This window comes from Saccopteryx bilineata, chromosome 1 (genome assembly GCF_036850765.1).
Source record: "Saccopteryx bilineata isolate mSacBil1 chromosome 1, mSacBil1_pri_phased_curated, whole genome shotgun sequence".
Taxonomy (NCBI): Eukaryota; Metazoa; Chordata; class Mammalia; order Chiroptera; family Emballonuridae; genus Saccopteryx; species Saccopteryx bilineata.
In genome coordinates this window covers 139454488-139470379 of record NC_089490.1, presented here as the reverse complement: position 1 = coordinate 139470379, position 15892 = coordinate 139454488, and the positions used below count along the sequence as shown (strand labels likewise).

Here is a 15892-nt window from a genome sequence, read left to right as displayed (position 1 = left end):
GACTCCTGGCCTGCGGTTGTCACATGCAGCTTGTCAAAGTTACAAAAATGCACCCACATTCTTCACTCAGTGGAATTCCTGGCTCTAAATAACTTCATGTTTGTACCTTTGCTTCCTAAAGATTTTGCTGTTGAGAAGGCATATCTTTTAACTGCCTGGGACTCAGTTCTCATGCTGCCTTGGACATTCCTGAATTGCAGTGAATGCATGCCCTTTAAAAAGGAAGGACAGTATCAGTATGACAGCCAGGCTGCTGGGTCAAAATCTGGCTGTAACTGAGATGGCGACAGCACCCATGTGGCTCAGGATTCCAGTACTCCAACCTGAGCCAATATTCTAATGATGTGGGTTGAACTTCCTCACACCTAAGACACCATGGGGGGAAGGCATGCTATTTTGCATATTATTGAAAAGGGAAAAATGTCCTTGATCCTAAGATTTCCCCCAATGCCCAAAGGTGTCAAAATATGAAGCTGAGACCTCAGAAATATGAGGGCGCTTGTTAAACCAGGAAATACGCAGAGCTCTCAGTCCTGGAAGCTTGGCCTATCCACCAAGTACTGACTGTTGCAGACGGTGTCATTACCATCACACACAGCCCTCTGGGAGGGTGCTAGAATCTTCCTTGGTGAACACCCAGCATCCCAGTGACCATTTGTGTGGTAAAGACAGAGGTGGAGACAGGACTTCTTAAAAATTGTGGATGCTGCTTTATTTATTAAAGATGCTGGCTGGGGCCACATAGGCTCATGGACAGCCATGAAGGGGGTGGTATCCCAGCTCAGTTTTGGTAGGCAGGACTGGGTCAGCCCTGCCACGGGGTGGTGTTCCCTCCTGGGGCTTGCATGAGGCCCCTGCCCAGCAGTAGTAGGGTGGACAGTGGATGCTGGCACTGCTGTCTCAGGAAGGCACTTTCAGCTTCGGGGTCCCAAGGAAGAACTGCAGAACACGGTCGACCAGGAGTGCCAGGCAGAAGTCGAGGATCAGGACCTGGGCGATGACCAGCTTGAACTGCAGGGCAGGAGCAATGATGAACTGGGTGACTGCAGATGGGTCCAGGTCGAGTCCCGGGGCCACATCCACAGGGACACTCACCTCCACGGGGATGTCCACCAGGCCAAACTGGCTGTTGAAGTCAGGTGAGGAACCGAGGAGCAGGCCCACAATAGCCAGGAGTGACACAGCCAGGCTCCATACCAGAGGCTTGTTTTCAGGCAGGCTTTCCATGAAGGGTGGGCCCTGTGGGGCCACAGATGGAAGAGTTGTGTATTATGGGGGCCAGGTGGGTGGGCTGGGCATGTCCTGGCCAGGGATGGACCTCACCTTGTAGTTGATGGCGAAGGTGGCCATCTGCATGGCCATGGCCATGATGTACACAGTGCTGTTGACTAGGCTCGGCTCAAACTCCTTGTACAGGTCCACAAACTGTTCCGGCCTGCAGGAGGCATGAGGGTCTGTGGCTCCCAACTGAACACAGCCAGGGCTCTACCTGGTCCTGGTTGCCCCAGGCCAATGTCTGCACCTGCATCCTACTCCCCACCTCCCACCACAGGGATGCTGCCTCTTCTGGGTACAGCCACTGCTGGGTGGCACTCACTTTTCAGGGCTCCGGGCCTGGGCCTCGCTGTATAGGTAGACAAGACTTAGAAAGTGCACGCAGAACTGAAGCAGGACCGTGAGGATGGTGTACAGGTTGAAGATATTGGGTAGGGGCCGCTCTCGGGACAGGGTCTTGAGGGGCTGCAGTGGTGTGGTAGGGGACAGAAATAAGCAGGTGTCAAAGCCCAGAGTACCCAGAACCATCCACACACCCACCATGCCTCCTGCAGGCCTGGTGCAGAGAGTAGTCAGCACCTCCTGAAGCCATAGGCTGGCACCAACTTCCACAGCCCTGGCTGCCTGTGGACCGGGCTGGAGCCTGAACTGCGCTACTTGCAAGAGCCTCAGTAGGCTCCCCCTACCACCTGTCATGTGGGGATGACAGCTCCACCCTGAGGGCTGCTGCGAGGAAGAAGATATCCAGCAGCACCTCTAACAGCCTGCCCTGGCTGGCCTGTGTCCCTTGCCACGAATCCATAAAGCCGCTCAGCACCTCCAGGGCTGGTGCCATGGTTCAGAGGCAGAGTACGCCCTTGGGTGGGAGCAATTACTTTGCCTGGGGTCCCAGCCTACCTTGGAGCGGGAGATGAACAGGAAGCAGCCAGCCAGCAGCAGCCCCTGCAGTGTGGCTTGGAAATCGCTGAACTTGACACCCTCCAGGTAGAGGACACTCTGACTGTAGGCCAGAATGAGGGCATTGAGAGCCAGGATCTTGAACATCTGCAGTGTGGTCACAAGCGTGCACCGGCCCTGCTTGATCACGTGGCAAACTGCATGGATAAAGGGAGGGGAGAGACAGATGTGGGCATAGGTGCCATACAGTCAGCTGGGGGGACAGGGCAGGTGGCGGGACTCACTGCACTGAATGGATGAGAGCTTTGAGGTGAAGGGCGCAGCGATGCTGGCGTCCCCCAGCTTCACGATGGGTGTGCTCTCATCCTCGAGATCCCGTAGTACCTGGGTCAGGCGGTCCTGTGGGGTGGGTTGGTGACAGTGGGTGAAACCTGGCCACAAAGGGGGTGCTGGTGCCCCTTTCTGAAGACTCACCCTCTGGGAGGTGGGCTGCTCCTCTGGGGGTGGGAGCCCCAACCTCTGCTTGGCTGCCCTGGAAGTGGCCCTGACACCACTGTTGCTCAGGACTAGGTTGTCACGGGGCCGCCGCCTCCGCTCGACAACCCGCTCTGGGGCGTTGGCCAGGAGTGCCACACCTTGGGGTGGGGGAAGAGATATGTGTGTTAGGATCCAAGAGAGCCCACTGGCCCTAGACCAGTACAGAGTGTCTGGTCAATACCAAGATGGAGCCATGGGCCTTGAAGTTAAACCTCCCCATTGCACTGGACCTCCCCAAGGAGTACCTCAGAGAGCCTTTATCTTACTTCCTACTTAAAAATAAGAACAAAACCCCCAAAGCACATAACTCTAAATAAGTCAAAACTAACTGAATTTCAAAGAAGTTTATTGCCAAGGATCATAATTCTGAGGTAAATAATACTTGGTAAATGCTGTAGTTGACAAGTAAAGCAGACAAATATGTTCTGTTGATAGAGATCCGAGGCTGTGAACTGCTGGCAAATGTTTCAGATCCAGTTACTTGTTTGTCCCAACTTGTTCCATCTCTCCCTGGCCTCTGTACCCGCATGGTGCCCAGGGGGCCTGAGCAAACCACGACGCATTTGCCCCACACAAGTCCCAAACTTTCCGCATGGCTCTGGTGGCCCCAGCTACACTGCTCCTTAGACACCTTTGTCCTTCCTGCCCTTGTAGACCCTTGGTTCCCCGATCCTATCGGCCCTGCCCTACCCCCTTCACTGCCTTCTCATGCACATAGAGGTGTCTTTTATGCTTAGCTCTCGTTGGCAGAATAGCGAGAACAGGAACAGCCCCTGCCCACAGGGCTCACCCACATCAGCGTGCTTCAGGGCGCCCACGTCATTGGTGCCATCCCCACACATGAGAGTCACATAGCCCAGCTCCTTCAGGCTGGTAATAACAAACTCCTGTGTGGGCAAAGAACCAAATGAAGGCTGTGTGCTGCCTTAAGGCCCCACCTGCCCGTCACCCCCCTGCACTCACCTTCTGTTTGGGGGCCACGCGGGCAAACACCTGCACATGGGGGATGAGGCACAGCAGCTGCTGGGGGTCCTCAGACTGCAGGTGGGCCAAGCCATCACCTGTGAGGCACAGGGCATGCTCCAGGGTCAGTGCCTTTGGGGAGCCTTTGGCCAAGGGTAGCACAATACTGCCATCGATGGAGCACCACTCGCAAGGTCGACCTGCAGAGCCAGTGCCCAAGGTCAGGGACAGGGCTCAGCTGCTGAGGCAGACCCCTCATACAGATGCTATACTTGGTCCCTGGCTCTCCTCTCTGGAGCACCGTCTTGAACCCCCACCCATCTTTACCCTCCCAAGCCTCATCCACATCTACATGCACCCTGGACCCAACTGCCCTACAGAAGTTGTTCAGAATCCTCCCAACACAGATGGGGTATCCCAAAACCCAGGGCCTGAGACCACATGAAGGGGCCAAATTCTAATCGAGGCATACCCAAGCCTGTTAGCTGACTGGCCCCATCCTTGTGGCCTGCTGAAACCCCACTCTCCCAGAGCTGGAGCACCTCAAGTCATTTCCTCTGGCCACTTACTATCCGCTTCCTCTTTCTAGCTGGCTCGCCCAGTAGCCCTCCTGGAACTGGATGGCTCACCCTGGACAGGAAATTAACCCCCACCTGGCTTATGGTTGCCCTTCTGTTAGAGGAACTTCACTTGCCAATCAGCAGTCCTGACAGCCACCTTTCTGGGCCACCTGCCCACAATCCCTGGCCGCTCAAAAGCCCAGCACATGGAACTGGACAGAGCCCTGGGACCAACAGTGCAGACTGGGAGAAAGGCCAGGAGGTTCCAGAAGCTGCCCTGGCTAGGCCTTACCAACACGCTCCCCTGGCCTCTAGCCCTGAGACACCATCCTTCAGCGTCTGACCCACCCCAACCTACTAGCCAGAAAGTGCCGGGGCTGGATTGGCTTCTTGACTGGTCTAACTCTTGGGTACCACTTGTAGCCAATTAAGTGACCAGTTTTTTATCACTTAGGAGAAGCCAGCGGCTGGAGTCAGGCCATCCAGGTTCAAATGCTTAGTCACAGTGACACCAAGTGACCTGGGTGGGTGGCTTCACTGCTCTCTATTTCATGGTCTATAAAGCTGGGTGTCAAAAGCTGACCTGGATGGCTTCTACCTAAGTGGCATGAGGATGGCAAGCCCTCCTGTGCAGGGTGAAGAGACAGTGTGGTAACAGACACCAGGCCTAATGTGCCAAGCACCACCTCCTAAGTCCCTGAGCTAGGGAGTGGGAGACTTGCTGTGCACAGGCAGCCTGTCGGGTCCAAAATGGGTATGAAGTATGAAACGTGGGATGGTGTGACTATAATCAATTACCTTGAGATTGTAAGTCATCACTGATCCTGGAGCCAGTGACTGGCTGCATGCTGCTAGACACACGAATATGGAGCTCCTTGGCCAGAGGCTCAAGGAGCAGGGCTGTGATCCACAGGCCTATGCCACACTGCTGCAACCATCACAGGTATTCAGTGACATGGGTGTGTTCACTGAGGCCTGGCACACAGGAGGGCCACCAGGAGAGCTGTTCTTGGACTCATGGTGCCCCAGCTACTCTGGGTCTCACCTTTCTCCGTGGGAGGCTGTAGGATCAGTGTGTGTGCCTTTTCAATGAAGTGTAGTTCCTGGGCCACATGGCAGGCAGTGAGTGGGTTGTCACCTGTGATCATGACCACCTAGAGAGAGGAGTGGAGGCTCAGTGGAGCAGAACTCCAGCCTGCAAACCTGGTGCCTGAGTCCCTCTAAGGAAGGACAGAGAGGGAGGTTCTGGCCCCCGACTGAGGACTGGGCTTCCAAGGCCACAATCTGCCCTCGCCTGGCAATGTTTTATAAAAACAATACAGCCCTGGCTGGGTAACAGTTGGTTAGAGTCGTTACGATACACCAAAGTTGTGGGTTCAATCCCCAGTCAGAGAACATGTACAAATGAATGCGTAAATAAGTAGAACAAAAACCAATGTTTCTAACTTTTTTTTTTTTTTAAAGTGAGAGGTGAGATGGAGACAAATTCCCACATGCGCCCAGAGTGGGATCCACTCGACAACCCCCATCTGGATATGATGCTCGAATAACAGCCATCCTCGGCACCCAGGGCTGATGGTCAAACAAACTGAGCCACTGGCTGTGAGAAGGGAAGACAGAAAAGCAGATGGTTGCTTCTCATGTGTGCCCTGACTAGGGATTGAACCTGGGACCTCCGTACACCAGGCTGACGCTCTATCCACTGAACCAACTGGCCAGGGCCTCTAAATATCAAAGAACAAAACAGAAAAAAACAGAAAGAAACCAACACATGTATGTGTGGCTTTCTGAGAACACCCAGACCTTTTCTTTTCAGTATAAACTACGAGCCAGCTTTTGGAGTGGACCTTCTTGGCTCGGTTAACTGCCGAGGAGTTGTGTGCGTGTGGGGGTGTAAACCACACATTCCAACCCCCCAGCTTAGAGCTGGTGAGGCCTGCCAAGTGCTAGGTAGGACTGTCAGCTCACTTATCTCCCATACTCTAAACTGCCCCAAGTCCCGAACTAGACAACACAAACTACCGTACAGACTAAAGCCACTGAGACAAATGTATCTGGGTATTGAATTGCTTCCATACCTCCTTCCCCAGCCTTAGCCTCCCAGCGATGCTGTGGGCCCAAGGAAGTACCAACTTGCCCCACTGAAGGTGGAAGTGCCCTCTGCCGTCACAGCCTCCTCTCTGTGAGGAGGAGCTGAGGCCCGCCCATCCACCCAAATGCTTGCGGGGCCTGGTTTGGAGAGGTCCAGCAGCCATACCCGGTGGGAGGCATTCTGGATCTCCCGGATCACAGCCTTGGAATCAACCTTGAGTGGGCAGGAGACCACGATGAAGCCGACGAACTTGAGGTTGCATTCTAAGGCCTCCCGCTTGACCTCCCGGGCCTGCAGACAAACAAAGGCTATGCTCACGACCTGTCCCCTCCCTAACATCACAAGCTTCAACAATGTGCTGGGTGGGGAGGTCAGAGAAGGGATGGTTCCCCCTGTAGCTTAGGGGTTTGGCAATGGCTGAGTAGGCCCTGCCTCCAATGGTGCCTCTACTCCCTGGTGTGGACATGGCATGTCATTACGGAGGCATTGTGTCTTGGCTTCTATCGGTACCTGTTCTTTGTTAACCACCAAACATGCGTTCACCCTCTACCACATTCCCGAAACAAAAAAAAATGCTCCACCCTCGTGAAGCTTGTTATCTATTGGAACAGAAGTATAATAAATAAAATCACAGTATCAGAATGCTGAGTGCCATAGGACAGATGAAGACAGGGAATATGATAGGCAGGGCCAAGGTGGCGCTGAGCAGGAGTGGGTCTGAGGGAAGTATGTGATCAGGAATGTGTTCTGGAAGGATCTCTTGGCCACTGGGTGCAAATGGCCTGGATGAAGGCCAAGGTGAAAGCAGGTAAAGGAGTGTTGGCAGTGGAGACAGGAGAAAAGCTGATGGGACATGGGGTACAACTGGGAGCTGGGGATGTCCCCAAGCCACCCAGTGACCATGTGGCTGGGCAGGGGCAGAGCTAGACTGGAGACGATCATCCAAGATGTCCCCTGCTGTTTCCTGCGGGCATGTGAGGACCCTTGGGTGTGGGGACAGGAGGCTGGAGGTATAGCTCCAAGATGGGCCGGGGTCCCATGGAGGCAGGGCACCATGAGGAAGAAACTGAGGACTGAGTGCCAGTGGAAGTCTCTAAAGGTAGAGGCTGGGGGGAGAAAGATGAAATAGTGCCTACTCAAAAGGGCACTACAAGGACACAAGGTGATATGGCTGTGGGTGAGTGTGGTGACAGTCTGGCAGGTGGGGATCCTGGGCCCTTACCTGCTGGTGGGTGAGGTGCCCCAGTTCCTTGTACCCTAGAGCCAGGATGCGGGCTCCTTCCCGGGAAATCTCCGTGTGGATGTGGTGATAGTTGGATGGGCACTGGGAGAACTGCAGGGAACGTAGGAGGATGTCACTGACCACTCTGCACTGACCCCCCCACCCCCAGCAAGCCCCGGGCTGGGTTTAGCTCACCATGGAGTGCAGAGTTTCAGGGGCCCCCTTCACAGCCGCGATGTAGCAGAGGTCGGTGGAGCCCAGCTTCTCGAAAGAGGCAAGCACGGACATTCGCTTTAGGGCACTGGCAAAATGAAAGCGCTGGTGAATTTTCAGCCCCTGAGTTTTAATACTTCGGGGGAATACTTTCTCATCTGGAAACAAATAAGTACGAGTCCTGAGGGCCTTCGCTCCAAAGAGGCAGCCAGGCCCCCGCCTGCTTCCCCATCCCAGACCCGGGGCCTGTGGGCTCCTGGCTCCAGGGATCAGTGCTGGGAGACCTGGGCTTGGAGGGCCCTGCCCTGTAGCGTTGGGTGGGGTGGGTTCCACCCCAGGGGGATGACCAAGGGTGTGGCACTGTCCCATGTCAGAGGTGCCTGTACCCACCCACCAGCCTGAGTTGGAAACGGTTGTCTCTGAGGGGTCTGGCCTGCCTACCCGGGGGTGTGAGAACTGACAATGTGTCTGCATTGTGCCCCAAACTCCAGCCCCTCACCTCTGGTCAGTGTCCAGTCTACGGCTGTCAGCATGGCCTTCTCCAGGGGATCACCCACCAAGGTGCCATCGTCCAGCTGCATCAGAGAGTGGCAAGAGGCCAGGGCCCGATGCGTTTCTACAGGGATGTTGGACACGGGGGTCACCTCCTTTCCATCTCTGCAAGGAAAGGAAACAGTTAAAGGGTGGAGGTACCCCCTAGGAATTGCTAGCCAGAAGGAGAGATGGACCCCCATATTCTGTGCCAGTCACTTCTACGGAGTAGGGTGTTGATTTGGTCCTTGTCTCACAGATGCTCCCAGAGATCATGTGGCTGCCTGGAGCCCAAGGTGATTCTCATGCCCCCGTCATGCACAGAGACTGCACACGGAGCCCCCTACAGTGGGGCCTCTGACACACTCTCACTTGGGGGCTTGGGCAGGCAACTCTCAGGCTCTTGAGCTCCCAGAAAGCCCTTTGCTGCTGGCTGGGTATCTCTTGGCCCAGGTCTCCATGCTCACCTGAGCCCAGCCACACCACGCACCACCAGGCTGTCACTGGTCAAGGTCCCTGTCTTGTCGAAGCAGCACACCTCCACCTTGCCAGCGAAGGGGATCCGGAAGGGTTCTGTACAGTACATATCTGGGAGGTGGAGTCAGGGTCAGGGGTCCTGCCAGGGCCCAGCCCCTTGGTGCCCCACCCATCCCAGGCACTCACAGAGCTTGGCCAGGGCAATGAGGGAGGTGTTGACAGCCAGAGACAGCTCAATGGGCAGCTCAGGGGGCACGACTGATGTGAGGATCAGTGTGCATTCCAGAAACAGCTTGTAGCGGTTCCGGCTGGGATCCTTGGTGCCTGTGAAGACAGGGCCTGCCAGCCTGGGGTGGTGGGCAGGGGACTCAGAAGACAGGTAGGGGACATGGCGCTTACCTTCAATCCACACGTAGGTGGCTGCCGCAATGGCAAAGACAAGGAGAAAGAGGATGAAGACGAAGGTCTCCAGGTTATTCGCAGTCACTCTCTTAACCCCAAAGAGGATCGTACGCAGCAGCTTGCCCTGGAAGGATGGAGTTAGAGGTCTTTCTTGGGGGGTGGAGGGAGGCAGCCTCCCTGATCTGAGGGCATCAGGGCTGGGTCCTCCCTCAGCTGACAGAGCACCAGCTGTAGGCCCAGTGAGTCCTGCAACCCATCACGCACATGTTCCAGGGACTACACGGCTATGTGTGAGGCTGCAACTCAGTCAAGAGCTACGGAGATCAGTGGCCAAAGCCTAGGGGTGTGGGAAGGAAGTGGCCAAGATGAGACAGAAGTTCTTGGAAAAAGGTCTGGTCATCACCTCTACCAGGCAGTCTTCTTGCTGTGTTAGTAAATTTAAGGGCCCATCTCTGTTCATGCTAACAGCTGGTCTGTTGTCTGTTCCCCACCAGACCCTCAGCCAGGGAGGCAGGCTTTGTCTTGGCTTGCCGCTACATGGCTTCTGGCCCAGTACCTGCTGCCAGAGTAAACCTCTGCGGTGGACGTACTGGGGGTCTGAAAGGGCTGCTGTCTTGAGTGTCCACCACCTGCTATGGAGCCCACCCTCCCCAGAGCCAGGCAAAATGTCCCACCTGAGACGTATTGAATCCAGTCCTTAGGACGTAGGCTACACACCCATTGTCAACTGCTGTGGAAACAAGCAGAGCCAATGTCATTTGTGCTTGTCTGGAAACAAATGTCTGTCTGGACTTTCCTCCTTTATGACCAACCAGACATGGAGGAGGTTGAGAGGTGGGGTCAGGACATCCCAGAAAGCCCCAAGGCACCTACGCTTCAGGCCTGTGGTGGCCTTCTGGGGGGGGATGTGCTGCACCACCTTGGTGCCCCCAAAGATGATGTGGAGCCGGGAGTCGGCCTGCAGGTCCAGCACCCGGTCGGGGCTAAGGTCTTCAATGGGCTCCTGGGGAGGATGGGAGGACAGTGAAGTCAACGGGCAGTCCTATCTTGGCCTTCTCCATCCATCTCAAGAGCTGGATCCTAGGACTAGAGGAGCCTACCTGCTCCACAGGGCTCCCCACTTGGTGCAGCAAATCTCCCCAGGGACAGAGGCCCTGCCTTGTCTTTTCTCCACTTGCATGTTTGCTGACTCCCTGTGACCCTGCACTGGGCCTCTTCCAGAAATCACGCCCTTCCCACTTCTCTCAGTTCACCTAGGTCTGGCATCTCAGGGCACCTGCATGCTCTAATGCTGTGGGACTTTCATCTCCTCTCTCCACTACCACCAAGATTCCTTCTGCCCGGGGCACTGAGACCAGAAGCTCTGTCCAGATGCTGTACCCACTTTGCGTCTTTCATGTGTGCCTGGACAGATAATCCCAGCACTCTCCTGGCAGGTGACTCCTCCAAGAATGGGTCAGAGATACACCTGAGTGGACTGAGGATCCCCTTCCTCGCACCTTCATCTGTGGCACCGACTCCCCTGTGAGCATGGCCTCGTCCACGATGCAGCGGCCCCGAAGCAGCAGCACGTCGCATGGCACCAGGTTATCCTGAGGTGAGCGACCTGTAGGGTAGTTAGTGCCACAAGGTCAGGCAGAAGCCAAGGCTAAGATACCACTGGGAAGGAGCAGAACTGGGCCTCACCAATGGAGACAATGTCCCCAGGAACAATCTCATCGCTGGCAATGGGTCTCCACTTGCGGCTTCGGTAGACCTGAGTGGAGTGGGGTGCGGTCAGCTCTGGAAATGCATCTGCACCAGCCCCATCGAGACCACAGGGACCCTGAGAGCCACACCTGGATTGTGTGGGGCTTGTTGCCCATCTTCCGGATCTCAGACATGTTGCGCATCTGCTGCTGCACCAGGGAGGCCTCGAAGGCCACCAGCATGGATAGAGTGAAGACACTGTAGTACCAGTACTCATCGAGACACCAGAGCCCCACACAGAACACCTGTCCCGGGAATGCAAGAGATTATTTGCTGAGGACTGAACGTACACTGAGGGCCATTCTACCCATGGACTCTGCCCCACAAGGACAAGGAGGTTTTGGGACACAGGTTGCTCTGGCTGTGAAAGTCCTAAAGAATGGGGTGGGGAGAAGGGCTGGAGCTGCTGTTTTACCTGGAACACAAAGAAAGGCGCTGTGGCTCTCTCCTTGAACAACTCTGAGAAGTCAGGCACCACCATCTCGGCCCTGCAAGAAACCAGACCCTAGGCCCTGTTCAAGGTGGGAGGCCTTGAAGACCCCACCCTGACATTTCTACCTGGGGCACTGCAGGCCTCCTCAGGAAACAAGATATCCTAGGAAGCTTCTAGACAGGATGCTCCACTCAACTATGGCTCCCCTCCCCTAAAAGGGCAGGCATGTTGACTGCCCCTGTTCTCTGCTCTGCAGAACCCAGATGAAACTTCTGAACTAGCAACAAACTCTTCAGGCAGTACCCCTACCTGGGTGGGGGTTGGTGGGTTAAGAATCCATTGTCTTGTCGGGAGACAAAGCAAGTGCAGAGGAACCTGTGACTGGGATGTGAGCCCTGAAGCTGACGCTGCACGGAGGCAGCCGGCAGCCAGATACCTCTGAGCCCCCTGGGGCCTGAGATATAGTGCCTAAGCCCCACATCCCTCTGGAGAGGGGAGGTCTGGAGCCAGGATTTCCTAAAAACTCCCTGAATAAAGCCTCAGCATGTGACAAAGGGGAGGGGGAGGGCGCTAAAGTGTGTCCCGTGGCACTGTGTGTAATGAGCTCCTGGATGTAGGGTAGAGAAACTACCATGGCCCCACCATGATAAAAATAAACAGCCCCACCCGGTATTGTGTCTGCTGCCTTTAAAGGAGCCAGAATGATGTGACCTGTGGGGATGGGGGGACCAGTAAACACTTCTTATAAATACTCCTAATAGATTGATAGTTGTGGTAAACAATTAAGCCTAGAAAGAATTCTCTAGAGGTTCCGAGAGTTGTCAGGTTGATTGTCACAGTGGCAAGGATGGGGCTCTGAACTTCAGCCTTGCCTTCTTCCAGGCACATTAGCTCTGGCAGTTCAGATGAAGGTCAGAGGAGAAAGTGTGTACGGAGCAGCTGCCGCTCTACCTGGTAAGAGCTACAGGTAAGAGCTATCCTGATCACTGACTTTCAGGGTTGGGATGTGTATAAGACGACTGACTGGCAAGAACCTACATTTAAAGAAAGAATTTCAAATCAAGAGGGGGATTGCAAAAACAACACGAGGATTAATAACCAACTCTTATATGCCAGGGTCCAGGCTCCCCAGGAAGGCTCCTGGCCGAGAGCCCTCTGAGGGTCCTATCTGCAGGCAAGTTCAGGAGACTGGACTCTAGCACTTTCCTCAAAGGGCACCGCTTTCACCTGGGATGTTTGCTGAGAAGGTGGATTCCTCTACCCCATCTCTCAGGCACCATGACTCAGGAGTATGAAGGGGCAGAAACAGGAAAGGGGCCACCAGCTGGGACAGTGCAAGGTCTATGACCACAGGCAGAAGCCCAGATCTGTTAGCAGGGGGGGACACATGGGGACATCAGGACGTACCTGTTACTCCCAAACTTCTTCTCAGCTGCGCGGATCTCTGAGTCCTCCTGAAACCCTCTGTTGCTCTGGTAGTAAGAGAAGGAGTTTCCCACAGGAAAGGCCACAGGGAGGAAGCGCTTCTTCTCCCAGGCGTCATAGGAATACTTGATCTTCTGGAATTCAAAGGACAGGACCTCCTGCCCGTCTTCACCCTGTGGGAGAAGGCTGGTCTGTGGCAGAGGTCCTCGATCTGGGATGTCAGTTTCTGGGAATCTCACCTCAGTCCTGCACTGAACAGTCTGGCAGGTGATCCCTACCTCATTTCGGTGCAGGGCCACGAGCTCAGTGGAGCCATTGTTGGGGGTCGGGACCACCTTCACGAAGGTCGCTTTGCTGGGATCATACTCCTGTGAGAGGCAAAGGGGTGCTGCTGAGCCCTTCTTAACCTCCACTGTAGGAAGAATACTGCCTGGCACACGGTGCACCCTTGATCCATGTGAACCAAGCCCTGTCAGAGCTCACCTGGTCTATTGCTGATTGGCTTCCTCCCCATACCCCCTTACTGTTCTTGCTGTGTTCTCACCAAGGAGGAGCAATGAGATTGGAGGCTCGTCCTTGCCTTAGCTAAGAGGTTTGGCACATGCTGTTCTGTCTGGAACACGTGGTCCCACAGCTTTCAGGCCTTTGCTCAGATATCATCTTCTCAAGAGGTCACACCTGGATGCCCTACATGAAGCTCCATCACTATGTTCCTATCCTCAACCCTATTTTCTCTTTATCATGGACTGTTGAGTGCAAGTCTCCCCCATTAATCCCAGGAAAGCAACAAGTTTTGTTTTGTTCACTGCTGCTTCTTTGGCACCTAAGACACGGAAGGGCCGAATAGAGCTCAATGAGCACTCCATCAGTCATGAGCTGCATCCATTTCACTGCTGCTCTGCCAGCGTGTTTGAGAGGAGGGAGAGAAAGTGGGTGTCACAGCAGTGATGATGAAAAATAAGGTCCCACCCCTCGGAGAGTTCATAGGCAATGGAAGTGGTCAGAAAATAACATATATTTATGAACTCTCTGAACTATCTGGTAATGCCATGAAAAGAAAGTGCAAACTGCTATGTGGGCCAGCCCTATACAGGAGCTTTGCAGATACCATGTTTCCTCTCACAATGGCACCCGAGGCAGGTGCTGCAGTTCTCACTTTACAAAAGGGAAAACTGAAACCTAGAACGCAGAAGCAGCAATGTCTGAGGTCTCTGATGCAAACTCATACTTCGCTGTCCTAACCCCACAGCTGCTTAGCTCCTCCTTGTTCTCCATCCTTGGGAAGGAAGTTAAGTCACACTTTTAAGTTGCAGGCCAAAAGGCAGCTCAGCTAGAAATTGGGGGGGGGGGTTGTCAAACTACCTGTAGCCCCTTCCATTTTTCTGTCCCTTGTTCAGGTCTTTCATTGTACTGATTTGACTCTAACAAGCCCTAAAGTTTGAGCCCCTCCCCTGGAATAAGGCTTGTTGGGATAAGGGAGATTACACTCTCTCAGAAGAAAAATTCAGTCCACATTCAGAGTCAAAGATGGGGGCTCCTATCTCTTTATGCAGCCCTTAGTGCTGTTCCCTTCCCCTTTTCTTTCAATTGACACACCTGGGATTAGAGGGGAGGGCTGGCTGGAGGCTGACATCTTTCTGCCCCCAATGCTCCAAACCTGCTGGGGTCATGAGACAGGCCCAGAGAGCGGAGACACAATCACGGATATAAACTGCTGACCCAGGGCAGTTCCACATCTTGGGGCTAAAGGTTACATCCTGACAACAGTTCATACCATATTCATCTTGCATACGGACATAAAGAGACCCCAAACAATTAAGTCACTTGATCACACAGAGCTCTTTGCTCCTCTTAAATGCTGCTGTTTACTGCATTCCAAGCCCCTTTTGGTTGCAGTACCAGAGACCTCTGAACATTGGATAGCAGGACTGATGCTTAGTTTTCAAACTAAGCTTCACAGACAGGAAAAGACACCAGACAGGTCTAGCGTCACACTTCCAAAACCAAGATGGGAAGCAGACGACAAGATAGGGATCTTTCCAGGAGAAACAGCCGAGTACTCGCTAGGATGGGAGCTATCAAATGGCGACATACGTTGGGCCCTGCGCTAAGCTTTTTACAGGTATTACCTTATGGAATCTAAATGACAACACCGGGGAGAAAGCCCCAAGGATAATAACCTGTGCCCGGGTCGCACAGCAAGTCAGTAGTGGGACGAAAATTATGCCAGCGCTAAAGGGTATAGGGTGCCGCTGGGAACCCAGGAGCAGCAGGTAGGAGGCCCGGGACGGGACGAGGGTCGACGCGAACGCCGTGGCTGCGACCCACCGCGAGACCGGACCGTGTGTGTGGCCGTCGGGCTCCGGCCCCCACACTTACCGGGATGCAGGTGAGCGCGCAGTGAGCGTGCACGGACCAATGCCCCGAGAGGACGGTGAGCGCGTGCGCGAGGCAGATAGCGGCAAGCACAAGCAGCGCGGCCTCGGGGACCTGCACCCAGCTGTTGCCCCAGCCCCAGCAGCCCGCGGCCGCGGCACCCAGCCAGGCCGGGTAGAGCAGCCCGGCGAACGGCAGCACCGTGAGGCGCCGCAGCAGCGTCAGTCGCCGGTACGGCCACACAGCGGCGACTAGTTCGTCGCCGCTCGCGATGAGCGCCGGCCCGGCGGCAAGGAACGTGCGCGGCTGAGGTACAGGTTTGTGCTGTCCGCCGGGCGGAGACCCACAAGGCCGGCCCCCGCACGGAAGCGAGTTGCCCACCGCTGCCGCCATCTTTTCTAACACCGCGCTCGCTTCCGGCAGAGGCCCCGCCCCACTTTCAAAGTTTTACTTCCGGTGATCCCTGGGCGCGGTCATGGCACCCGGGAGAAAGGAGAGGTAGGGCAACGTAAGAGGCTAGTCCTTAAGTGGCTATTTAGGGTGCCGCCATAACGCGCTTGGCCGGAAGGAGAGGCAGGGCGCCGCCATGAGCGATAGGATCTGAAAGAGCTGGGGTGCCTGCGGACTCTGCCACGCCGGACTGAGACCGGAAAAGACGAGGCAAGGCGGGCTGAGTGCCACCATGACAACCTGAGCCGGAAGCGGCTGGCTCTGCTCGGTGACTGCCCAGGCCTGACTGG

The 15892-nt window shown here is 55.1% G+C and overlaps 1 protein-coding gene across 1 annotated transcript; it reads right to left on the bottom strand.

The window, feature by feature from the left end:
- Positions 1 to 687: 687 nt before the first annotated feature.
- Positions 688 to 15579, bottom strand: ATP13A1 (ATPase 13A1). Its single transcript, XM_066268167.1, has 26 exons — positions 15156 to 15579; positions 13055 to 13144; positions 12759 to 12949; positions 11334 to 11406; positions 11008 to 11163; positions 10856 to 10925; positions 10669 to 10775; positions 10043 to 10172; positions 9844 to 9899; positions 9167 to 9293; positions 8954 to 9091; positions 8758 to 8878; positions 8259 to 8416; positions 7742 to 7917; positions 7547 to 7657; positions 6490 to 6615; positions 5278 to 5386; positions 3673 to 3872; positions 3500 to 3596; positions 2647 to 2807; positions 2457 to 2571; positions 2173 to 2369; positions 1598 to 1740; positions 1324 to 1435; positions 1096 to 1239; positions 688 to 1011 (listed from the first exon to the last, which is right to left on the bottom strand). Exons 1-26 carry the CDS (start codon positions 15543 to 15545, stop codon positions 901 to 903), a joined length of 3609 nt encoding a protein of 1202 aa, XP_066124264.1. The 5' UTR covers positions 15546 to 15579; the 3' UTR covers positions 688 to 900.
- Positions 15580 to 15892: the final 313 nt, after the last annotated feature.

Excerpts from the sequence above, each read along its gene's own strand:
- ATP13A1 (XM_066268167.1), bottom strand. The coding sequence starts at position 15,545 with ATGGCGGCAGCGGTGGGCAACTCGCTTCCGTGCGGGGGCCGGCCTTGT. Across the intron at positions 12,950-13,054 it reads TGGCCCTGCACCGAAATGAG|GGTGAAGACGGGCAGGAGGT; the intron begins GTAGGGATCACC and ends CTTCTCCCACAG. Across the intron at positions 10,926-11,007 it reads ACAAGCCCCACACAATCCAG|GTCTACCGAAGCCGCAAGTG; the intron begins GTGTGGCTCTCA and ends CACTCCACTCAG.